The sequence below is a fragment of the Symphalangus syndactylus genome, chromosome 11 (assembly GCF_028878055.3).
Source record: "Symphalangus syndactylus isolate Jambi chromosome 11, NHGRI_mSymSyn1-v2.1_pri, whole genome shotgun sequence".
In the NCBI taxonomy this organism is placed as follows: Eukaryota; Metazoa; Chordata; class Mammalia; order Primates; family Hylobatidae; genus Symphalangus; species Symphalangus syndactylus.
The window spans coordinates 118,320,723-118,341,492 of NC_072433.2; the positions used below are offsets into that span (position 1 = coordinate 118,320,723).

The 20,770-nt window shown below is 39.7% G+C and overlaps 1 protein-coding gene across 4 annotated transcripts in view; it reads left to right on the forward strand.

Annotated features, from left to right (window-relative positions):
• The window catches only part of CDC42SE2 (CDC42 small effector 2), a 137,671-nt gene that overhangs the window by 87,398 nt on the left and 29,503 nt on the right, over positions 1 to 20,770 (forward strand). For all 4 annotated transcript variants that reach the window (XM_063612403.1, XM_055299356.2, XM_055299357.2 and 1 more), the window contains exon 3: positions 14,269 to 14,610. In XM_063612403.1, the coding sequence (XP_063468473.1) occupies positions 14,557 to 14,610 (54 nt within the window). In that variant the 5' untranslated portion in view covers positions 14,269 to 14,556. The remainder of the gene's footprint in view (positions 1 to 14,268; positions 14,611 to 20,770) is intronic.

Sequence of the window (20,770 nt, forward strand, 5' to 3'; positions counted from 1 at the left end):
GAATTTCATATCCAGCCAAACTAAGCTTCATAAGTGAAGGAGAAATAAAATACTTTACAGACAAGCAAATGCTGAGAGATTTTGTCACCACTAGGCCTGCCTTACAAGAGCTCCTGAAGGAACCACTAAACATGGAAAGGAACAACCGGTACCAGCCACTGCAAAAACATGCCAAATTGTAAAGACCATCAAGGCTAGGAAGAAACTGCATCAACTAAAGAGCAAAATACCCAGCTAACATCATAATGACAGGATCAAATTCACACGTAACAATAGTAACCTTAAATGTAAATGGACTAAACGTTCCAATTAAAAGACACAGACTGGCAAATTGGATAAAGAGTCAAGACCCATTGGTGTGCTGTATTCAGGAAACCCATCTCACTTGCAGAGACACACATAGGCTCAAAATAAAGGGATGGAGGAAGATCTACCAAGCAAGTGGAAAACAAAAAAAGGCAGGGGTTGCAATCCTAGTCTTGGATAAAACAGACTTGAAACCAACAAAGATCAAAAGAGACAAAGAAGACCATTACATAATGGTAAAGGGATCAATTCAACAAGAAGAACAAACTAACCTAAATATATATGTACCCAATACAGGAGCACCCAGATTCATAAAGCAAGTCCTGAGTGACCTACAAAGAGACTTAGACTCCCACACAATAATAATGGGAGACTTTAACACCCCACTGTCAACATTAGACAGATCAACGAGACAGAAAGTTAACAAGGATATCCAGGAATTGAACTCAGCTCTGCACCAAGCGGACCTAATAGACATCTACAGAACACTCCACCCCAAATCAACAGAATATACATTCTTCTCAGCACCACATCACACTTATTCTAAAATTGACCACATAGTTGGAAGTAAAGCACTCCTAAGCAAATGTAAAAGAACAGAAATTATAACAAACTGTCTCCCAGACCACAGTGCAATCAAACTAGAACTCAGGATTAAGAAACTCACTCAAAAACGCTCAACTACATGGAAACTGAACAACCTGCTCCTGAATGACTACTGGGTACATAAGGAAATGAAGGCAGAAATAAAGATGTTCTTTGAAACCAATGAGAACAAAGACAACATACCAGAATCTCTGGGACACGTTCAAAGCAGTGTGTAGAGGGAAATTTATAGCACTAAATGCCCACAAGAGAAAGCAGGAAAGATGTAACATTGACACCCTAACATCACAATTAAAAGAACTAGAGAAGCAAGAGCAAACACATTCAAAAGCTAGCAGAAGGCAAGAAATAACTAAGATCAGAGCAGAACTGAAGGAAATAGAGACACAAAAAACCGTTCAAAAAATCAGTGAATCCAGGAGTTGGTTTTTTAAAAAGATCAACAAAATTGATAGACTGCTAGCAAGACTAATAAAGAAGAAAAGAGAGAAGAATCAAATAGATGCAATAAAAAATGATAAAGGGGTATCACCACCCATACCACAGAAATACAGACTACCATCAGAAAATACTATGAACACCTCTACACAAGTAAACTAGAAAATCTAGAAGAAATGGATAAATTCCTGGACACATACACCCTCCCAAGACTAAACCAGGAAGAAGTTGAATCTCTGAATAGACCAATAACAGGCTCTGAAATTGAGGCAATAATTAATAGCCTACCAACCAAAAAAAGTCCAGGACCAGATGGATTCACAGCCGAATTCTACCAGAGGTACAAGGAGGAACTGGTACCATTCCTTCTGAAACTATTCCAATCAAGAGAAAAGGAGGGAATCCTCCCCAGTTCATTTTATGAGGCCAATATCATCCTGATACCAAAGCCTGGCAGAGACACAACAAAAAAAGAGAATTTTAGACCAATATCCCTGATGAACATCAATGGAAAAATCCTCAATAAAATAGTACTCGGAGAGGCTGAGGCAGGAGAATGGCGTGAACCCGGGAGGCAGAGCTTGCAGTGAGCCGAGATTGTGCCACTGCACTCCAGCCTGGGCGACAGAGCGAGGCTCCATCTCAAAAAAAAAATAAAATAAAATACTGGCAAACGAAATCCAGCAGCACATCAAAAAGCTTATGCACCACGATCAAGTTGGCTTCAGCCCTGGGATGCAAGGGTGGTTCAACATGTGAAAATCAATAAACGTAATCCAGCATATAAACAGAACCAAAGACAAAAACATGATTATCTCAATAGATGCAGAAAAGGCCTTCAACAAAATTCAACAGCCCTCCATGCTAAAAACTCAACAAACTAGGTATTGATGGGACATATCTCAAAATAGTAAGAGCTATTTATGACAAACCCGCAGCCAGTATCATACTGAATGGGCAAAAACTGGAAGCATTCCCTTTGAAAACTGGCAGAAGACAGGGATGCCCTCTCTCACCACTCCTACTCAACATAGTGTTGGAAGTTCTGGCCAGGGCAATCAGGCAAGAGAAGGAAATAAAGGGTATTCAAATAGGAAACGAGGAAGGCAAACTGTCCCTGTTTGCAGATGACGTGATTGTATATTTAGAAAACCCCATCATCTCAGCCCAAAATCTCCTTAAGCTGATAAGCAACTTCAGCAAAGTCTCAGGAGACAAAATCAATGTGCAAAAATCACAAGCATTCCTATACACCAAGAACAGACAAACAGCCAAATCATGGGTGAACTCCCATTCAGAATTGCTTCAAAGAGAATAAAATACCTAGGAATCCAACTCACGAGGGATGTGAAGGACCTCTTCAGGGAGAACTACAAACCATTGCTTAACGAAATAAAAGAGGATACAAACAAATGGAAGAACATTCCATGCTCATGGATAGGAAGAATCAATATCGTGAAAATGGCCATACTTCTCAAGGTAATGTATAGATTCCATGCCATCCCCATCAAGCTACCAATGACTTTCTTCACAGAATTGGAAAAAACTACGTTAAAGTTCCTATGGAACCCAAAAAGAGCCTGCATTGCCAAGTCAATCCTAAGCCAAAAGAACAAAGCTGGAGGCATCATGCTACCTGACTTCCAACTATACTACAAGGCTACAGTAACCAAAACAGCATGGTACTAGTACCAAAACAGAGATGTAGACCAATGGAACAGAAGAGCCCCCGGAAATAATACCACAGATCTACAACCATCTGATCTTTGACAAACCTGACAAAAACAAGAAATGGGGAAAGGATTCCCTGTTTAATAAATGGTGCTGGGAAAACTGGCTAGCCACATGTAGAAAGCTGAAACTGGATGCCTTCCTTACAGCTTATACAAAAATGAATTCAAGATGGATTAAAGACTTACATGTTAGACCTAAAACCATAAGAACCCTAGAAGAAAACCTAGGCAATACCATTCAGGACATAGGCATGGGCAAGGACTTCATGACTAAAACACCAAAAGCAATGGGAACAAAAGCCAAAAGTGACAAATGGGATCTAATCTAACTATGCAGCCTTAGTTAGACTAACTATAACTATGCAGCCATAAAAAAGGATGAGTTCATGTCCTTTGTGGGGACATGGATGAAGCTGGAAACCATCATTCTGAGCAAACTATTGCAAGGACAGAAAACCAGACACCGCAAGTTCTCGCTCATCGGTGGGAATTGAACAGTGAGAACACTTTGACACAGGAGAACATCACACACTGGGGCCTGTTGTGGGGTGGGGAGAGGGACAAGGGATAGCATTAGGAGATATACCTAATGTAAATGACGAGTTAATGGGTGCAACACACCAACATGGCACGTGTATACATATGTAACATACTTGCATGTTGTGCTCATGTACCCTAGTACTTAAAGTATAATAATAATAAAAAAAATTTCCAGTCAACAGCATGATGTTGAGTACTTAAACTTTTCGAGAATCAACAATTATATATTGGTTTTCGACTATGCGGGGAATTGGTGCCCCTAACTGCCATGTTGTTCAAGGGTCAACTGTATATGAGTATGTGTTTTGAGCATGATCCAAAGTAGGCAAAATCCACTGGAAACAACCCATTGTAATGAAGTCACATAATGGAAATTTTATGCAGGTAATTAACTAATGAATATGAAGACTAAGGGAAAAATGTACATAGTGTTAAATAGAAAGAGCAGGAGATAAAATTAGGGATAATTCAATTGCATGTGCAGTTATTTTTAAGGTATGTACACAAAAGGACAAATAAAAAATTTAATATACTATTATTCTAGGAAGGTAGGGTTAATGGGTAATTTTCTTTGTTTTTTTTTTTTTGAGATGGAGTCTCGCTATGTCACCCAGGCTGGAGTGCAGTGGCGCAATCTCAGCTCACTGCAGGCTCCGCCCCCCGGGGTTCACGCCATTCTCCTGCCTCAGCCTCCCACATAGCTGGGACTACAGGCGCCCACCACCTTACCTGGCTAAGTTTTTGTATTTTTAGTAGAGACGGGGTTTCACTGTGTTAGCCAGGATGGTCTCGATCTCCTGACCTCGTGATCCGCCTGCCTTGGCCTCCCAAAGTGCTGGGATTACAGGCGTGAGCCACCACGCCCGGCCCCTAATGGGTGATTTTCTTAATCTTTTTGCTCTTTTCTAAATGTTTAATGAAACCTGTATAATAAACAGAATTTGTGAAAACAAAAAACTTGATTTAGAAGTAGTCAAGAATAAGGAGAACATAAATTATTTGTAGAATATCCTGATTAATGTCAACATCATAGATTACAGAGTAACTGAGTTGAAAGTAGATATATTTTTAAAAATCAAATATATTTGTTTAATGTGTACAAGGGCCTTGTGGTAAATCAACTTGACCTAAGATATATTTCTTCTATGTAGCAAATGAGCAGTAATTTGGTAATTTTAAACATTTCAACAAGAAACATATAATTTAGACATTTTTTAAAAAAGATTAAAATAGCCTTTTACTCGCTCATGTATACAATTAAATTACTTGGCAGTTTCTGTGGTATAATTCATAATGATTTTCATATATTATTAAATTTATAAAAATACAAAAAAAAGAAAAGGCCTGAGTAAGCTGTGAAATATTACCTAACCACACCGTACAAAATATTAATGTCCAAATTGAATTATAGAAGTAAAACTTAGCAGAACTATAATGGGATGATTGGTTCATAATCTTGAGATAAAGAAAGGTTTCTTAAGTAAGATAAAACCACTAATCTATTATGAAAATTGACATTTGACTACATAAGGCTTTAATGCCCTGATATGAACGGTATAAACAAAGTTAAAAGTGATACAACTAAATTTAGTGTGTGTGTGTGTGTGTGTGTATATATATATATATATTTGACTTACATATATATATATTTGACATATATATATATATATATATTTCTCCTTCAAGTAATTCTTAGAATAAATGCAGTCCCAATCAGAATCACAGGAGCCTTTTTTTTTTTGGGTAGAAATTAACAAGCTGATTCTAAAATGTGTATGAAAATGCAAAGGACCTAGAAAATTAAACGCAATTTTGAAAAACAGTATAACTGGAACACAAATGACTACGTTACTTCTAAGTCTTATTATAATGGTACTGGCATTGGATTGACAAATAGACAAGTGCAATACAATAATCAGCTTAGAAGTAGATTGAATGTTACGCAGTGATTTTATTTTTTTTAAAGAAGGTCTCACTCTGTCGCTCAGGCTGGAGTGCAGTGGTACAATCATGGCTCACTGCAGCCTCAATCTCCCAAGCTCAAGTGTTCCTCCTGCCTCAGCCCCTCCAAGTAACTGGGACTACAGGTGTGTGCAACCATGCCCAGCTAATATTTGTAGTTTTTGTAGAGACGGGACTTTGCTGCCCAGTTGCCTAGGCTGGTCTTGAATTCCTGAGCTCCAGCAATCCACCCTCCTTGGTCTCCCAAAGTGCTGAGATTATAGGTGTGAACCACCAAGCTCAGCCCTGATTTTCTTTTTTTTTTTCTGAGACGGAGTCTCGCTCTGTCGCCCAGGCTGGAGTGTAGTGGCTTGATCTCGGCTCACTGCAAGCTCTGCCTCCCAGGTTCATGCCATTCTCCTGCCTCAGCCTCTGGAGTAGCTGGGACTACAGGCGCCCGCCACCACGCCTGGCAAATTCTTTGTATTTTTAGTAGAGAGGGGGTTTCACCATGTTAGCCAGGATGGTCTCGATCTCCTGATCTTGTGATCCGCCCACCTTGGCCTCCCAAAGTGTTGGGATTACAGGCGTGAGCCACCGTGCCCGCCTCAGCCCTGATTTTCAATAAAGGTGCTAAATTAATCTGATAAGAAAAGGATATCTTCAGCAAATGAACTAGAACAACTGGATATCCATAATTTTTTAAAAAAATGGCCTTTATACTGTCAAAAAATAAAATTTAATGAAAACATTATAGATATAAAAATAAAAGCTAAAAGGTCTTGAAAAAGAGACAGATTATCTTTGCAACTTTGGGATATGTGAAAAAAATTTTAGAACCCAAAAAGCACACATCCTAAGAGATAAAACTTATGCATAAGACATTAGCAAAGTTAAAAACTTAAACTCTTCGAAAGATGTTGTTCGGAAGACAAAGACCAGGGCAAAATATTCACTGTGCATATATTGGAGAAAGGATTGGCCTAGAATATATGAAGAACATATTAAGATGACTGAATTTACAAGTGGGCAAAAGGTTGGAACATATTTACCCAAAGAAAATACATGAATGGCCAAGGAGCACATGAAAAGACTTAATATCACCAGTTACCAGAAAAGTGCAAATGTAAACCACAGCAAGATACTACTGTGCACCCACTAGGATGACTAGAATTAAAAAGATTGATAGTACAAAGAGTTGGTAGGATAAGGAATAACTGGAACTCTTATACATTGCTGGCAGGAATGCAAAGTGGTAAAACTGATTTAGAAAACTGGTGGGTAGTTTCTTAATAAAGTTAAAATCATACTTAGTATGTTAACCAGCATTTCCACTCCTAGGTATTTACCCAGGAGAGAGAAAAACTTCTTTTCACACAAACACTTCTTTTTTTTTTTAATGCTTTTTTTTTTTAAATTAACCACCTTCACCCCTCCTCACAAAAACCCTTCTGTATACAGATGTTCATAATCATAACAGCTTTATTTTTAATAGCCAAAAAGCTGGAAAAACATTAATATCCATCAAAAGATGGGTAGATAAACAAATTGTATAATATCCATATAATGGAAATCTACTTAGCAATAAAAAATAACTTACTGATAGAGACAACATAGATAAATCTTAAAAACATGCTGAATGAAAGAAGCCAGATGTGAAAAAGAGTGCATGCTGTATAATTATAGTTACATGAAACTATAGGACAGTCTAATCTATAATCAGTCATTTTAAAGATAAGGAAAAAATTAACCCTCATATTTTGATAATTATATGTGCATCCCTACCTCAGTCTTTTATAACTGAGTTCAGGGAACAATGGTTTGGACTTTAACCACAGAGAAGTAGCTGTGTGATAAATACGTAGTTTGAAAGATCATCTTAAAATAAGTTAATTTTTTTCAAAAGGGTGTTGTACCACACGTGAGTATCAGCTGTTTCAGATAGTTTGAGACAGATTTAGTGCTGCTACAGCTATGAATAAGCTTTATTGATAATTTATATTTGGTCATTGATTAATGTTTGCATTTCTGACAGAAACCTCTTTGGCATCTGATGGAACTTCAGACCCCCTTCCCCGGTAATTTTACCAGTTCTTCCCGTCTCTAGCAAGGGTATTCACTCGTACTTGATTATGTGTTTTGCATTTCCACTTCTGATCTTCCTCAGTTCATTATTATCAACTGCTCATGTTAGTTTTTTTTTGAGACAGGGTCTCACTCTGTTGCCCAGGCTTTACTGCAGTGGCGCATCTTGGTGTACTGCAGCCTCAACTTCCTGGGCTCTAGTGATCGTCCAAACTCAGCCTTCCAAGTAGCTGATACCACAAGTGCTTGCCACCACACCCGCCTAATTTTTAAAATGCTTTTGTAGTTACGGAATTTTGTCATGTTGTCTAGGTTGGTCTTGAACTCCTGGTCTCAAGCAATCCTTGTGCCTCAGCGTCCCAGAATGCTAGGATTACAGGCGTGAATCACCAAGCCTGGCCCAGTATTTATTAATACTTTTTTTTTTTTTTTTTTGGATACAGGGTCTTGTTCTGTTGCCCAGGCTGGAGTGCAGTGGCATGATCTTGGCTCACTGCAACCTCCACCTCCTAAGTTCAAGCAAGTCTTATGCCTCAGCCACCTGAGTAGCTGGGATTACAGGTGCATGCCACCACGCCCAGATAATTTTTGTATTTTTAGTAGGGACAGGGTTTTGCTGCGTTGGCCATGCTGGTCTTGAGCTCGTGGCCTCATGTAATCCTCCCACTTTAGCCTCCCAAAGTGCTGGGATTATAGGGCTGAGCCATCATGCCCGGCCTACTTTTTAAATTCCCATTTCATTTAAATTTTTATCATTTAAGGCCAGGCATGGTGGCTCATGCCTGTAATCCCAGCATTTAGGGAGACCGAGGTCAGCAGATCACTTGAGGTCAGGCGTTTGAGACCAGCCTAGCCAACATGGTGAAATCCCATCTCTACTAAAAAAAATTCAAAAATTAGCTGGGCGTGGTGGTGGACGCCTGTAGTCACAGCTACTCAGGAGGCTAAGGCATGAGAATTGTTTGAACCTGGGAGGCTGAAGTTGCAGTGAGCTGAGATTGCGCCACTGCACTCCGGCCTCGGTGACAGAGCAAAACTCTGTCTTAAAAAAAAAATTATTGTTTAAAAATACATAGAAATTGCATAGTGGCCAGGCATTGTGGTTCATGCCTCTAATCCCAGCATTTTGGGAGGAGGAGACAGGCAGATTGCTTGAGCCCAGGAGTTTGAGACCAGCCTGGGCAACATAGTGAGACCTTGTCTCTACAAAAAATTTAAAAATTAGCTGGGCATGGTGGTGCACACCTGTAGTCCCAGCTACTTGGAAGGTTAAGGTAGGAGGATGGTTTGAGTCTGGGAGGCAGAGGTTGTAGTGAGCCGAGATTGCAACACTGCACTCTAGCCTGGGCAGCAGAGCAAGACCCTGTCTCAAAAAAAATAAAATAAAATAAAATTGCATAGTGGATATATGTATTATTTAACAAATAATTATAAAGCAAATACCTGTGTAGCTACCACCCAGGTCAAGAAGTGGAACACTGTCAGCATTCCAGGAGCCCATAAGCACCTCTTCCTATTTGTAATCCCTGCCCTCAGGCCTACAGGTAACCATTCTCCTGACTTTGTTTCCTTGCTTTAATTTTATGCTTATGTATGCATCTCTAAACAAAATAGTTTAAATTGTTTTTGAAATTCACAGAAAAGAAATCATTCCATGTATATTGTGTCATGTTTCTTCTCTCGCCATGTAAGAATCATCTGTGTTGCCTGAAGCTGTCGTTCATGTTGTTTTGTATAAAACCATAATTCACCTTTTTTCATTTTCTTCATTTTTTTCTAGATAGATTTTAGGCTGTTTCTTCAAAGTTTGCAGCAAATTACCTGTTTTTGCTATAGCAGAATAATGCTATTTTGCCATTTTAATTCTGGTAACAAAAAAGCATCTTACATCAATACAGGTTGAGCATCCAAATCGAGAAATCTGAAATGCTCCAAAGTCCAAAACTTAAAAAAAGTTTTAAAATTTAAATTAAATTAAATTGTTTTGTAGAGATGAGGTTTTTCTATGTTGCCTAGGCTAGTCTCGAACTCTTGGCTTCACACAATCCTCGTGCTTCAGCTGTCCCAAATGTTGGGACTACAGGTGTGAGCCACTGTGCCCAGCCAGAATTTTTTGAGCACTGACATGGTCTAAGGAAATGTTCACTGGAGCATTTTTGATTTCATATTTTCAGATTTAGGGTGTTCGGTAGGATAAATATAATGCAAATATTTCAAACTACAAGAAAATCTGAAATCTGTATTACTTCTGGTCCCAAGCATTTAGGAAAAGGGATATTCAACCTGTATGCTCTTTATAATATATACTGTACCTTCATATATATTAGCTAATTTAATCCTCATTTCAGACCTGTGAAATGGCAATGCAGTATTTCATTTTATAACTAAAAAAACTGAGGGTAAGCCTGGGCAACATAGTGAGACCCTGTCTCTACAAAAAATTCAAAAGTTAGCCAAATGTAGTGGCATGTACCTGTAGTCCCAGCTACTTTGGAGGCTGAGGTGGGAGGATCATTTGAACGCGAGAGGTCAAGGCTGCAGTGCGCCAGGATTGCTCCACTGCACTGCAGCCTGGTCAACAGAGCTGAAACTCTGTCTCAAAAAAAGAAAGAGAGAAAGAGAAGAGAGAGAAGAGAGGGAGAGAGGGAGGGAGGGAACAGAGTGATAGAGTTTGTCACTTGCCTGAACATTTCTAAAAAATTAATGCTATAACTGTCACAGATCTTTTATTTCAAAGTCCAAATTCTGAATTTTTTATTCAGTTTCACACAAACTGAGCATACTTAATACCTGAACTGAATTAAAATATTTTAGATTAAAAAAAAAAAACTTAGTTACCTGACATGCTCCACTGTCCAGTTTTTCACATCAAAACATTATTATTTTTCTTTGGAAGTTGACCTAAAAAGCATTTGTATTAAATTGCAGGTAGGGTGTTGGAATTTAACTTCATTAAGTTGTCAGCAGCAAAACTCATGCAGGTAGGAAGCTGGTATCTGTAGCATTTGATTTAGGTAGCAAAAAGGAGGAGGAGGGGAACTGATAGTGGATAATATTTTGAGTACAGAATTACTATTGCACTTTTCTCCTCATGTCAGTCTTATTTGTAAGTAAATTCAAGGAAGCTCACTAGCTAAGTGGCCTTGGATAAGCTATTTAATAACCAGGTTCCATGATGTTCTCTTTAAAAGTCCCTTCCCTTTCTAAAATCTCATGTCTTATGAATCTATGAGGTTGTTAAAATACCCTCTTGTGCTGTAGACCAGTCTGACCCCTTAGTTATGTGTGGAATTTGCTGAGCTGTATTTAAAGTCAAGTTTATATGTTGATGTTATTGTAAAATGACTCTCCTTTTGTTATCTAAAGATTTCAAAAAGTATAGGTTTTTAAAATGGTCATGTTTTAAGCAGCTTTCAGCTCAAGAAGTGAAAGTAACTATTAGTATAGTTATTAGTGGCAGTGTTGAAGCTTTTTGTGAAGAATTCGATACTTCCTTGAAGGTGTTTATATGTAAATATGTTTTACATATATATACTTTAGAAAACCGTTCTAAAAAAAGGAAATTTGTTTAGAAAAGCAAGAAGATAGAAGATGTATTGATATCACATTCCAAAGCATGTCTGAAACATTTTAAGATCCATATATTTACTTAATTAAAAATCCATGGAATTGCAAACATCTTCTTGGTTTGAGAATATATTTTAGCAGATCCATCATCTAAATGGAAATATGTAGCAACAGAAGTTAATTGTACTTTAGGCCAGGTGCAGTGGCTCACGTCTATAATCCCAGCACTTTGGGAGGCTGAAGTGTGAGCTCAGCAGTTTGAGCTCAGCCTGGGCGAGATAGTGAGACCCTGTCTCTACACAAAATAAAAAATTAGCAAAGTGTGGCAGCACACACCTGTAGTCCCAGCTACTTGGGAGGCTGAGGCAGGAGGATCACCTGAGCTCAGAAAGTCAAGGCTGCAGTGAGCTGTGATCATGCCACTGCCTTCCAGCCTGGGCAACACAGTGAGACCCTACCTCAAAAAAAATTTTTTTTTTTAATTTCACAAAGGCTTCTTAATGGACAAGATTTTTGATCCAGAGTGAAATTAAACTTGTTAAATAGCAGCACTGAAATAATGTTCATGAGACTGTATATTTAAGCCTTTTCTCTTATATTCCTGCTAAGAGGATTGGATGGAGGAAGTAAGTGATACTATTCTTTGAGCTTATAAAACTTCACAGTATTTACCCAACTCATTGGCCAAAGACTGCCACTTCCTTGGTTTAGAGTTTGGGTGAGATAAGGAATGTTCATCTCTGCTTAAATAAACATTCCAGGTTCTGGATTTTAATTAATGGCAAAAATGTAAACTTTTGCTTCTTTTGATATTCCCTGGACGTGTGCTTAAATCTTAACATGTCATTTTCCTGTATGTTAGAGGACTTGTCCTCTGGACTGTAGAATCAGGGTCCTGAATTCATACCTTGTTATACTACCCAGATTTGTGACACTGAGGATGTGTGCCTTAACCTCACATTACATCTTCATCTGTACAGCTGCAAAAATTACCGTCACTTCTGTCGTTCCAGGTTTAGAGTCATGGCTTTGGAAAAAGCAAAAGGGAGGAATTTAATTTCACGGTTAATGTTCAGGACTCTGTGATCCTGTAATGTGGTTGTTACTGATCTGTAGTTGGCAAAGCTTATAAATGTATGAGGTCTCTTTCCAGAATTTACAAATAAGTGATTTATATTTCGCCATTTGGGACAAAAATGTTAACATCTCTTTGAACACAGTCAAATTGATACATCTTTAGTCTTTGATCTTTTCATTTCAAGGAAGGCTCTTTTTCTTCATTCTACCACTCTACTTTTTAAACTTTATATCCATTTTTCTTGCAAACATTGTCTATACTTGTTGACTCTGCTGCTTTCCTTTCACTCACTTAACCTCCTGTAATCTGATTTCTACCCACACTACTTTACTGAAACTGCTGTTGCCAGGGCCACACTGTGTTTGCTGCACAGTCTAAGGAATAATCCTCAGTCTTGCCTATTTCAGTGGCAGTTAATACTGCCTTCCACTTTCTCCTTGAAACAGGCTCCAGTGACACCACATTTAACGGATTTTCCTCTTTAATTCTGATAACACCCAAACCTCCTTAGTAGACCTCTCTTTTTCTACCTATGATTTAAACGCTGTTCTTAGTCAGAGGACTGTGTTGAGCACACTTTGCTTGTCATGATACTGTTTTGCCTAGAGATCATTCATTGCTTTAGTCATAATCTGATGATTGCAAAACGTCTCCTTGGCTTCAGATCTGTATATCAAACTGTCTATTGGACATCTTCACTTGACTGTTGTAGTAGTCTGCAAGTGATACAAACGCACTTCATCATAACTTCAGGCTAAAGAGGGAGATATGTTGCCTTACAAAACCAAACGTATGTTGCACAGGTGAAACTGATCTTAGGGATGCCTAGAATCAGAGATTCATGTCATCTTGACTTCCCACTTCTCTTTTGCCTCTGCTTGTCAGCATTATTACCTCAAAACCATCTTCCACATGAGGTATAGGATATTATTGACTAAGGACATCCTTAAAGTCAACAGCTTGGCAGTCAGAAAGAAAAAATAGGTTTAGCCAGGCGCGGTGGCTCACGCTTGTAATCCCAGCACTTCGGGAGGCCGAGGCGGGTGGATCACGAGGTCAGGAGATCGAGACCACGGTGAAACCCCGTCTCTACTAAAAATACAAAAAATTAACCGGGCGTGGTGGCGGGCGCCTGTAGTCCCAGCTACTCGGAGAGGCTGAGGCAGGAGAATGGCGTGAACCTGGGAGGTGGAGCTAGCAGTGAGCCGAGATTGCGCCACTGCACTCCAGCCTGGGTGACAGAGCGAGACTCCGTCTCAAAAAAAAAAAGAAAAGAAAAAATAGGTTTAACTCTTTGTCCAACTGCAGATAGAAAATTGCCTGACAAGGATTCTGGTAGACTCAGCTTGGTTTGCCACGGTGGGATATAAAGTATTTTGACTAACATGCGTTTTAGTAATGATGGTGGGAGTGGTAGGGATCTAATAGCTCGATTCACAGAAGAAAGCCTAACTTAACCTTTACCCATTTTTCATGTACTGCTCTAATTCCAGTGGATAAGGTGATAAGTTTGTTTGTGGTTTTTGATGAACTGCACCTGCTTGATTATCTCCTTAGAATTCATTGCTGTGTCAATTACTGTCTGAGTTGTCTGTGAGAATAAAGGACTCAACTGAAGAAGCCTATATGAAAATGGTGATCATTATTTCTTCTTGGAATTAGAAACTTGTATGTGGCAGTCATAATGTTCTAATTAGTGATTTTTAAAAACTCATTAAAATAATCCATACTTTTATAATCATAAAATGGGATGCCCCATGAAGGCAAAGAGTTCTGTCTACTTTTACTACTATACCTAGAACTTGACACTCAAAAAGTTGCTCAAAAAATAATTTGTTGAATGAATATCAGTTTGTTAAAATCTTGATTTTTTTTCAGTGTTTACTTTTTTGGGTAATATTTATTTTAAGAAATAAAAGCTTTCAAGGATAAGTAAAGTTTAACTTTTTTTTACTTTCTCTTTTTTTTCCCTAGACTATCTGTTATAGTCCGTGGGTCAAGACAACAATTTTTATACCTTCGTCGTGGTTCAGAAAGGAGTCTCTGTAGAACCAGAAGCAAAGAAAGGAAACAATCCAAATTTTTCTTTATTAAATTGACTGTGTAGGATACTTGACTTCCAGGAACAAAAACACGGTGAAATAATAAAATTTCATCTTGGCATCACTGGACATCATCGTATTGAGGAGCGTATTTTGTGGAACTGCCTGAGTTGAGATTTGGAACCTTCATTGGTGCTCATTTATACTGTGGACTGTAAGCATGAGTGAATTCTGGTTGTGTTTCAACTGCTGTATTGCAGAACAGCCTCAGCCTGTAAGTATGAAGTATGTGGACATATCAGGTGGGGTGCTTATTAAACTTTCCACTGGTTCTCAAACTGAGGATTGGAATCCTAGCAGTAATTGCAAAGCACTTCTAGAGAATACCACAGAGACTAGTTCAGTGGAACTCAGAACATGTTTAAAAATAAACAGTGTTTTTAAAGTAAATACTGTATGCCAAGAACTCTCCTAGACCATTCATCGTACATGACTGAGAGGAGGTATTCTTCTGTCAAATAGCTTCTGGAGGAATAGTGAGAGAGAAAGGAGACAGTAACCTGAGGTAAAACAAATAAATCAGCCTTGGAAGTCAGTGGGTGGAAGATGTGACAGCCGTATTGCCATCATATTCCCCTCAGCTTGACATCTAATTTTCCTCAGAGCAACCCTCTGAGGAAGATATCATTGTCCTTATTTTTCAGTTTAAACAGGTTCAGTTTTTTGCCCAAAGTCATATAGCTTGTAAGTGGTCTTGACTGACTTCTTGGTATATGCCTTGTTTTTGTGCCCTGTAATATATGCACATATTGCTACCTCTACCAAAATCCTGCCCTCCAGCCTCCAAGTTCTGTTTTTTATTAAGACAGGCTGGAGTGCAATGGTGTGATCTCGGCTCACTGCAACTTCCGCCTCCCGGGTTCAAGTTATTCTCCTGCCTCAGCCCTTGAGTAGCTGGGATTACAGGCATGTGCCACCACACCTGGCTAATTTTGTACTTTATTAATAGAGACAGGGTTTCACCATGTGGTCAGGCTGGTCTCGAACTCCTGACCTCAGGTGATCCACCCACCTCTGCCTCCCAAAGTGCTGGGATTACAGGCATGAGCCACTGCGCCTGGCCTCCTTTTCATTTTTTAAGGTGCCTAAATAAATTGTTACATATATAAAATTTTCCCCAGCTTTCCCCTGAATGAGATAATACTCATCTGTATTCCCACAGCTCTTTAGTTATTTTTCTATTATAGCATGGAACCTTTTGCATAGTAAATAACTATTCTACAGTGTCTCCCACAACATTTTGAATTATTTATGGGTTTTCACCATGTTAACTTTGTATCTTCAGGATCAAATATAATATCTTGGAGAGTGTAGGTATACATGATTGATTGTTGGCTGGCTGAACAAATGAATTGTTATTTTGTTTTATTTATATTTGTAACAACGTAAGAGGAAAAATAAGGATTAAATTTAAAAAATATAATTGTACACATAACTCCCAATCTCAAGTGATTCACCTGCCTTGGCCTCCCAAAGTGCTGGGATTACAGGCATGAGCCACTGTGCCCTACCGTATTGTTTTAATTGCTCTACTTACTTATTATGTTTTGCTGTGTCATAGGGGAAATTTTTTCTTAGCTCTTCTTTTCTAACTCTATTGGTGATGTCTTCTTTAAAAGCTGGATTGTGGTTACATGTTTTCTTATTATATTTTTCTTTATTTTTTTCTTGTTTGAGATATTTCATAATACGTATGTAAATCTTAGTTTTTTTTTGTTTGTTTGTTTTTTTAGGATTGCATTGAATTTATTTTATTTATTTATTTATTTATTTGAGATGGAGTCTCATTCTGTTGCCCAGGCTGGAGTGCAGTGACGTGTTATATAATAAAGGGTATAAAATAAAGTGAATTCTCTTCAATATATGATAAATGTATACTCACCAATAGCTAAAATAGGAAGACACAGATTAGGTATTTAAATGGCAGGAGCATAAGGCTCTGGAGTTATAAGACATCAGAAATACATTTTCTGCTACACAGAGGATTTGCAACTTGAGTTTCTCTCATACTGAAACAGGAAAAGTTCCCTTGTCCCGCTAGAAGCCATGCGATGGGGGTGTGGCTCGCTTCTTCAGTGCCCTGCTGCTCAAACTTCTAGGGGAGCATACAGACGGGGAGCTGTGGGGTTCTGACCCCACGCCAGTGCCTAGGGATGAATCTTTATAGCTGAAGTGCCAGAAGGCATGTGTTACAGGGTGCTTTTTTAGTTTGCCTTGTGTTAACCAGCTCAGTTAGACCCTCTACATTGTCACAAGGACAGAAGGCTTTCTGTATCCTGGGTTCTTGCTTTGGTGTACTGGAAGAATCGGATCACACGTGGGCTTGGAGAAGGAGTGCAAAGTTTTATTGAGTGGAAGTAGCTCTCCGTCGATGAGGGAGCCAGAAAGGAGATGGTTTCCCCCGGAGTTGGGCTGCTCGGTGGCCCCAGCTCTCCTTTAACTGCTCCGGCCAAACTCCGCCTCGTCCAGCCAGTTGGTGGCATGCTGGCATCTGTTGGTGTGCTCTTCTGCAGGCGTGTTCCCTCGACGTCTTTTCACTGTCTAGCTGCTTGTGTCTTCTTCCGCTGATGTGCTCCTCCCGACGTTTGGCTGCCTACGTGTCTGCCTGCTAGGGTCTTGGGTTTTTATAGGCCCAGGATGGGGGCACGGCGGGCCAGGGTGGTCTTGGAAAATGCAACATTTGGGCCTGAAAGCAGGAGTGCCTGTCCTCACCTATGTTTGTCCGTGGGGGTGGAGCCCTAGCCAGGGACCTGCCTTTCTCTACCCAGCACTTCGCTGTCCCCACTCCCATATCATTTAAAGGGACCACACTCTTCCCTTCGCAGCACTCCCGTATCAGTACAACATTTAATATGTTAGTTGTTTGTTATTGTTTAATGAATACACACTTATGTGAAGTATTCCATAAAAATTCCGTGGACATCTGATTTCTTACCTTTTTGATTCCTGAGAAAAATTATATAAAACTTAATGGGGCTTTGTGGTCACCATAATGGAGGAATAGCTTGCTTGTTGGCATCAGGAAACAGATGTAAAGAGTCACTAATAATTTTTGTTTCTTCACATTATACAAAGACATATCCTCGGTATTCTAAACAATATCAAGACTGCCTTATCTTAAAGCTGCTTGGTCATCTACTAAAGTTTTCTAAAATATTTACTGAAATAAAGTGCTGCATGCCAACTCTCCCACTTGTTCCCCATCACCCCCTGCTCTTGCACATTCCATGTGTGAAAAAGGAACAACCCAATATTGGGAAGAAAATAGAATGCATTTTTCTGAGTATAGTGAAATAATCATTTTTCTCCTCCTACTCCTTCATTTTAATATAGTACAATGCAGGGTATAATAGAGTCCCAATGTTTTGAGCCGTGGTATTCCAAAACTTAGTAACTTAGTAATGCTGTAGTTGCTATTGCTGTAGTTGCTGTTGCTAGATATAGCTAAGGTTGTAGATTTTTAATTGGATGGTTGCTGCCCTGCAATTTAATTTTTTAAAAAGATTTGTTAGGGCTGGGCGCAGTGGCTCACACCTGTAATCCTAGCACTTTGGGAGGCTGAGGCAGGTGGATTGCCTGAGCTCAGGAGTTCGAGACCAGCCTGGGGAACATGGTGAAACCCTGTCTGTACTAAAAAAAAAAAAAATTAGCCGGTGTGATGTTATGTGCCTGAAGTCCTAGCTACTCAGGAGGCTGAGGCAGGTGAATTGCTTGAACCCGCAAGGTGGAGGTTGCAGTGAGCTGACATTGCGCAGCTGTGCTCTACCCTGGTGACAGGGCAAGACTCCATCTCAGAAAAAAAAAAAAAAGAAAAGATTTGTTAGCTGTTGACAGAACTGTAGTGAATTCTTCACCAACTTATTGAGCATCAGAATACTGGTCAGCTTCTAAGGTAGCTTTAAAAAACAAGGAACCCCGATTTACAGGAAAAAAAAAAGCCACTTTTCTATTCATATTATTTGCCTTCCCATCTAATGGTTTCCCACATAGAACTGAGTTTTTGTAATACTACTTGTATCTGGAATGTGTTATTTTGTTTTTGTTTGTTTTGAGACGGAGTTTTGCTCTTGTCGCCTAGGTTACAGTGCAATGGTGCGATCTTGGCTCACTGCAACCTCTGCCTCCCGGGTTTAAGCAATTCTCCTGCCTCAGCATCCTGAGTAGCTGGAATTACAGGCACCCTCCACCATGCCCAGCTAATTTTTGTAGTTTTAGTAGAGATAGGGTTTCGCCATGTTAGCCAGGCTGGTCTCGAACTCCTGACCTCAAGTGATCCACCCGCCTCGACCTTCCAAAGTGCTGTGATTACAGGTGTGAGCCACCGCGCTCAGCCTTTTTTTTTCTCTTACTCTTCTTTTTTTTTTTTTCTTTGAGAAGGAGTCTCACTCTGTCTCCCAAGCTGGAGTGCAGTGGTGCGATCTCGGCTCACTGCAACCTCCGCCTCCTAGGTTCAGACAATTCTCCTGCCTCAGCCTCCCAAGTAGCTGAGACTACAGGCATGCGCCACCACACCCAGTCAATTTTTATATTTTAGTAGAGATGGAGTTTCACGTTGTTGGCCAGGCAGATGTCGAACTCCTGACCTCAAATGATCCTCCTGCCTCAGCCTTTGAAAGTGCTGGGAATTGCAGGCATGAGCCACCACACCTGGCCTTGGAATGTGTTATTTTGGACATGTACGCAGTTACAGTACATTTGTAACAATAACACTCTGTATTTCTACAGTGAGCCAGGTGGTGGTGAGGTAACAGTGAATACAACAGATGTCATCTCTACCATCGTCTCTCTCACTTTAGTGGAGGACATATTTACTGTACAAATAAGTATGCATGATATCCGGTGGTGATAAGTGCACTGTGGAAAAAGAAAGTAAGAAAAAAGAGGATGACGTGGAGAAATGGGGATATTTAAATAGTGTGTTCAGGGAAGGCCTCTCATTAAGTGCTATATAGGCACGAGTTTAAAGGGAGTAAAGTACACAAATACCTAGGGCAAAGCACTTAGAGTAGTAAGTGCAAGGTTGGGTGTGTGAGTGGAACATCAGAGAAGGCAGAGTGGCTGTGAGGCATGGGGCCAGTGGTGGGAATGAGGTCTAAGAGGTAACCAAGGGCCAGTTCATGTTTGGTCTTCCAGGTCATGAAAAGACTGGTTTTTATTCTTTGTGAAGTAGGAAATCATTGAATGGTTTAGAGCAAAAAGCCAAAGTATGTGGAAGAATATACCTATTTTTTCTAGTGGTTTGACTTATTGTATGCTCAGACAGAGAGCACTGACAAACCATACTGCACACTGTAGCCCAGTGAGCCACCTCACTCCTTCATGCACATCTAGCCTCCTCAGCTGTCTGGAGTTGACTCTGGAATATGCTGTGCAATAAGGTTGCTTATTCCCTTTGTGGCTTTTCTTTCTGCCATTTGTTGTTGTTCTGATGTATAGTTTTAACCTATAATAGTCGGGGTGGGGGCATGAGGATATGTGCAAGTGATGGTGCTGGACTTACCACAGTGAAACAAAGGGAGTGCAGTGTGCTTAGTGTTTAGATGGTTCAAGGTTGCTCAAGAGAAGTGGTTGAGGAAACGGAGTGGGGATAGATCAGTTAGACAGCTAAGGATTTCTGTAAGACCTTAGACATTTTAGAAAACATCAAAGTTAGGCCAGGTGCAGTGGCTCACGCCTGTAATCCCAGCACTTTGAGAGGCCGAGGTGGGCTGACTACCTGAGGTCAGGAGTTCGAGACCAGCCTGGCCAACATGGTGAAACCCTGTCTCTACTAAAAATACAGAAAATAGCCAGGCGTGGTGTCGCATGCCTGTAATCCCAGCTACTCGGGAGGCTGAGGCAGGAGAATTGTTTGAGACTGGGAGGCGGAGGGTTGCAGTGAGCCGAGATCGTGCCACTGCACTCCAGCCTGGCCTGGCCCACAGAGTGAGACTCTGTCTCAAAAAAAAAAAAAAAAAAAAAGAAAAGAAAAAAGAAAACATCAAAGTTACTACTGTAGCCTCAGAGGATGAACCAACAATTCCATGAAAGGTGGCTAGAGGAAACTCTAGCCGAAGGTACTCCATGAGGGAATTTATGTAAACAGAAAAGTGATTGCTCAAATATGGTGGATCTCCATAGCTACTATGCAATAATAACCTCATATGGCACAGATTTGTATAGAACTTCCATTTTCAGGAACCACATTTTACACCCTAAATTAGGTATGAGTATAGTAAAGGTGTCATTTTTTTTCCTTTTTCTGAAATGTGCATGTTCCTGATTTAATTTCACACAATCACATTATAAAACCATAGTCATCTCAAAATGCTTAAACTAAATGAATTTACTTAATAAAAGAAGAAAATTAGCCTTATCAGGGCCTGGCGTGGTGG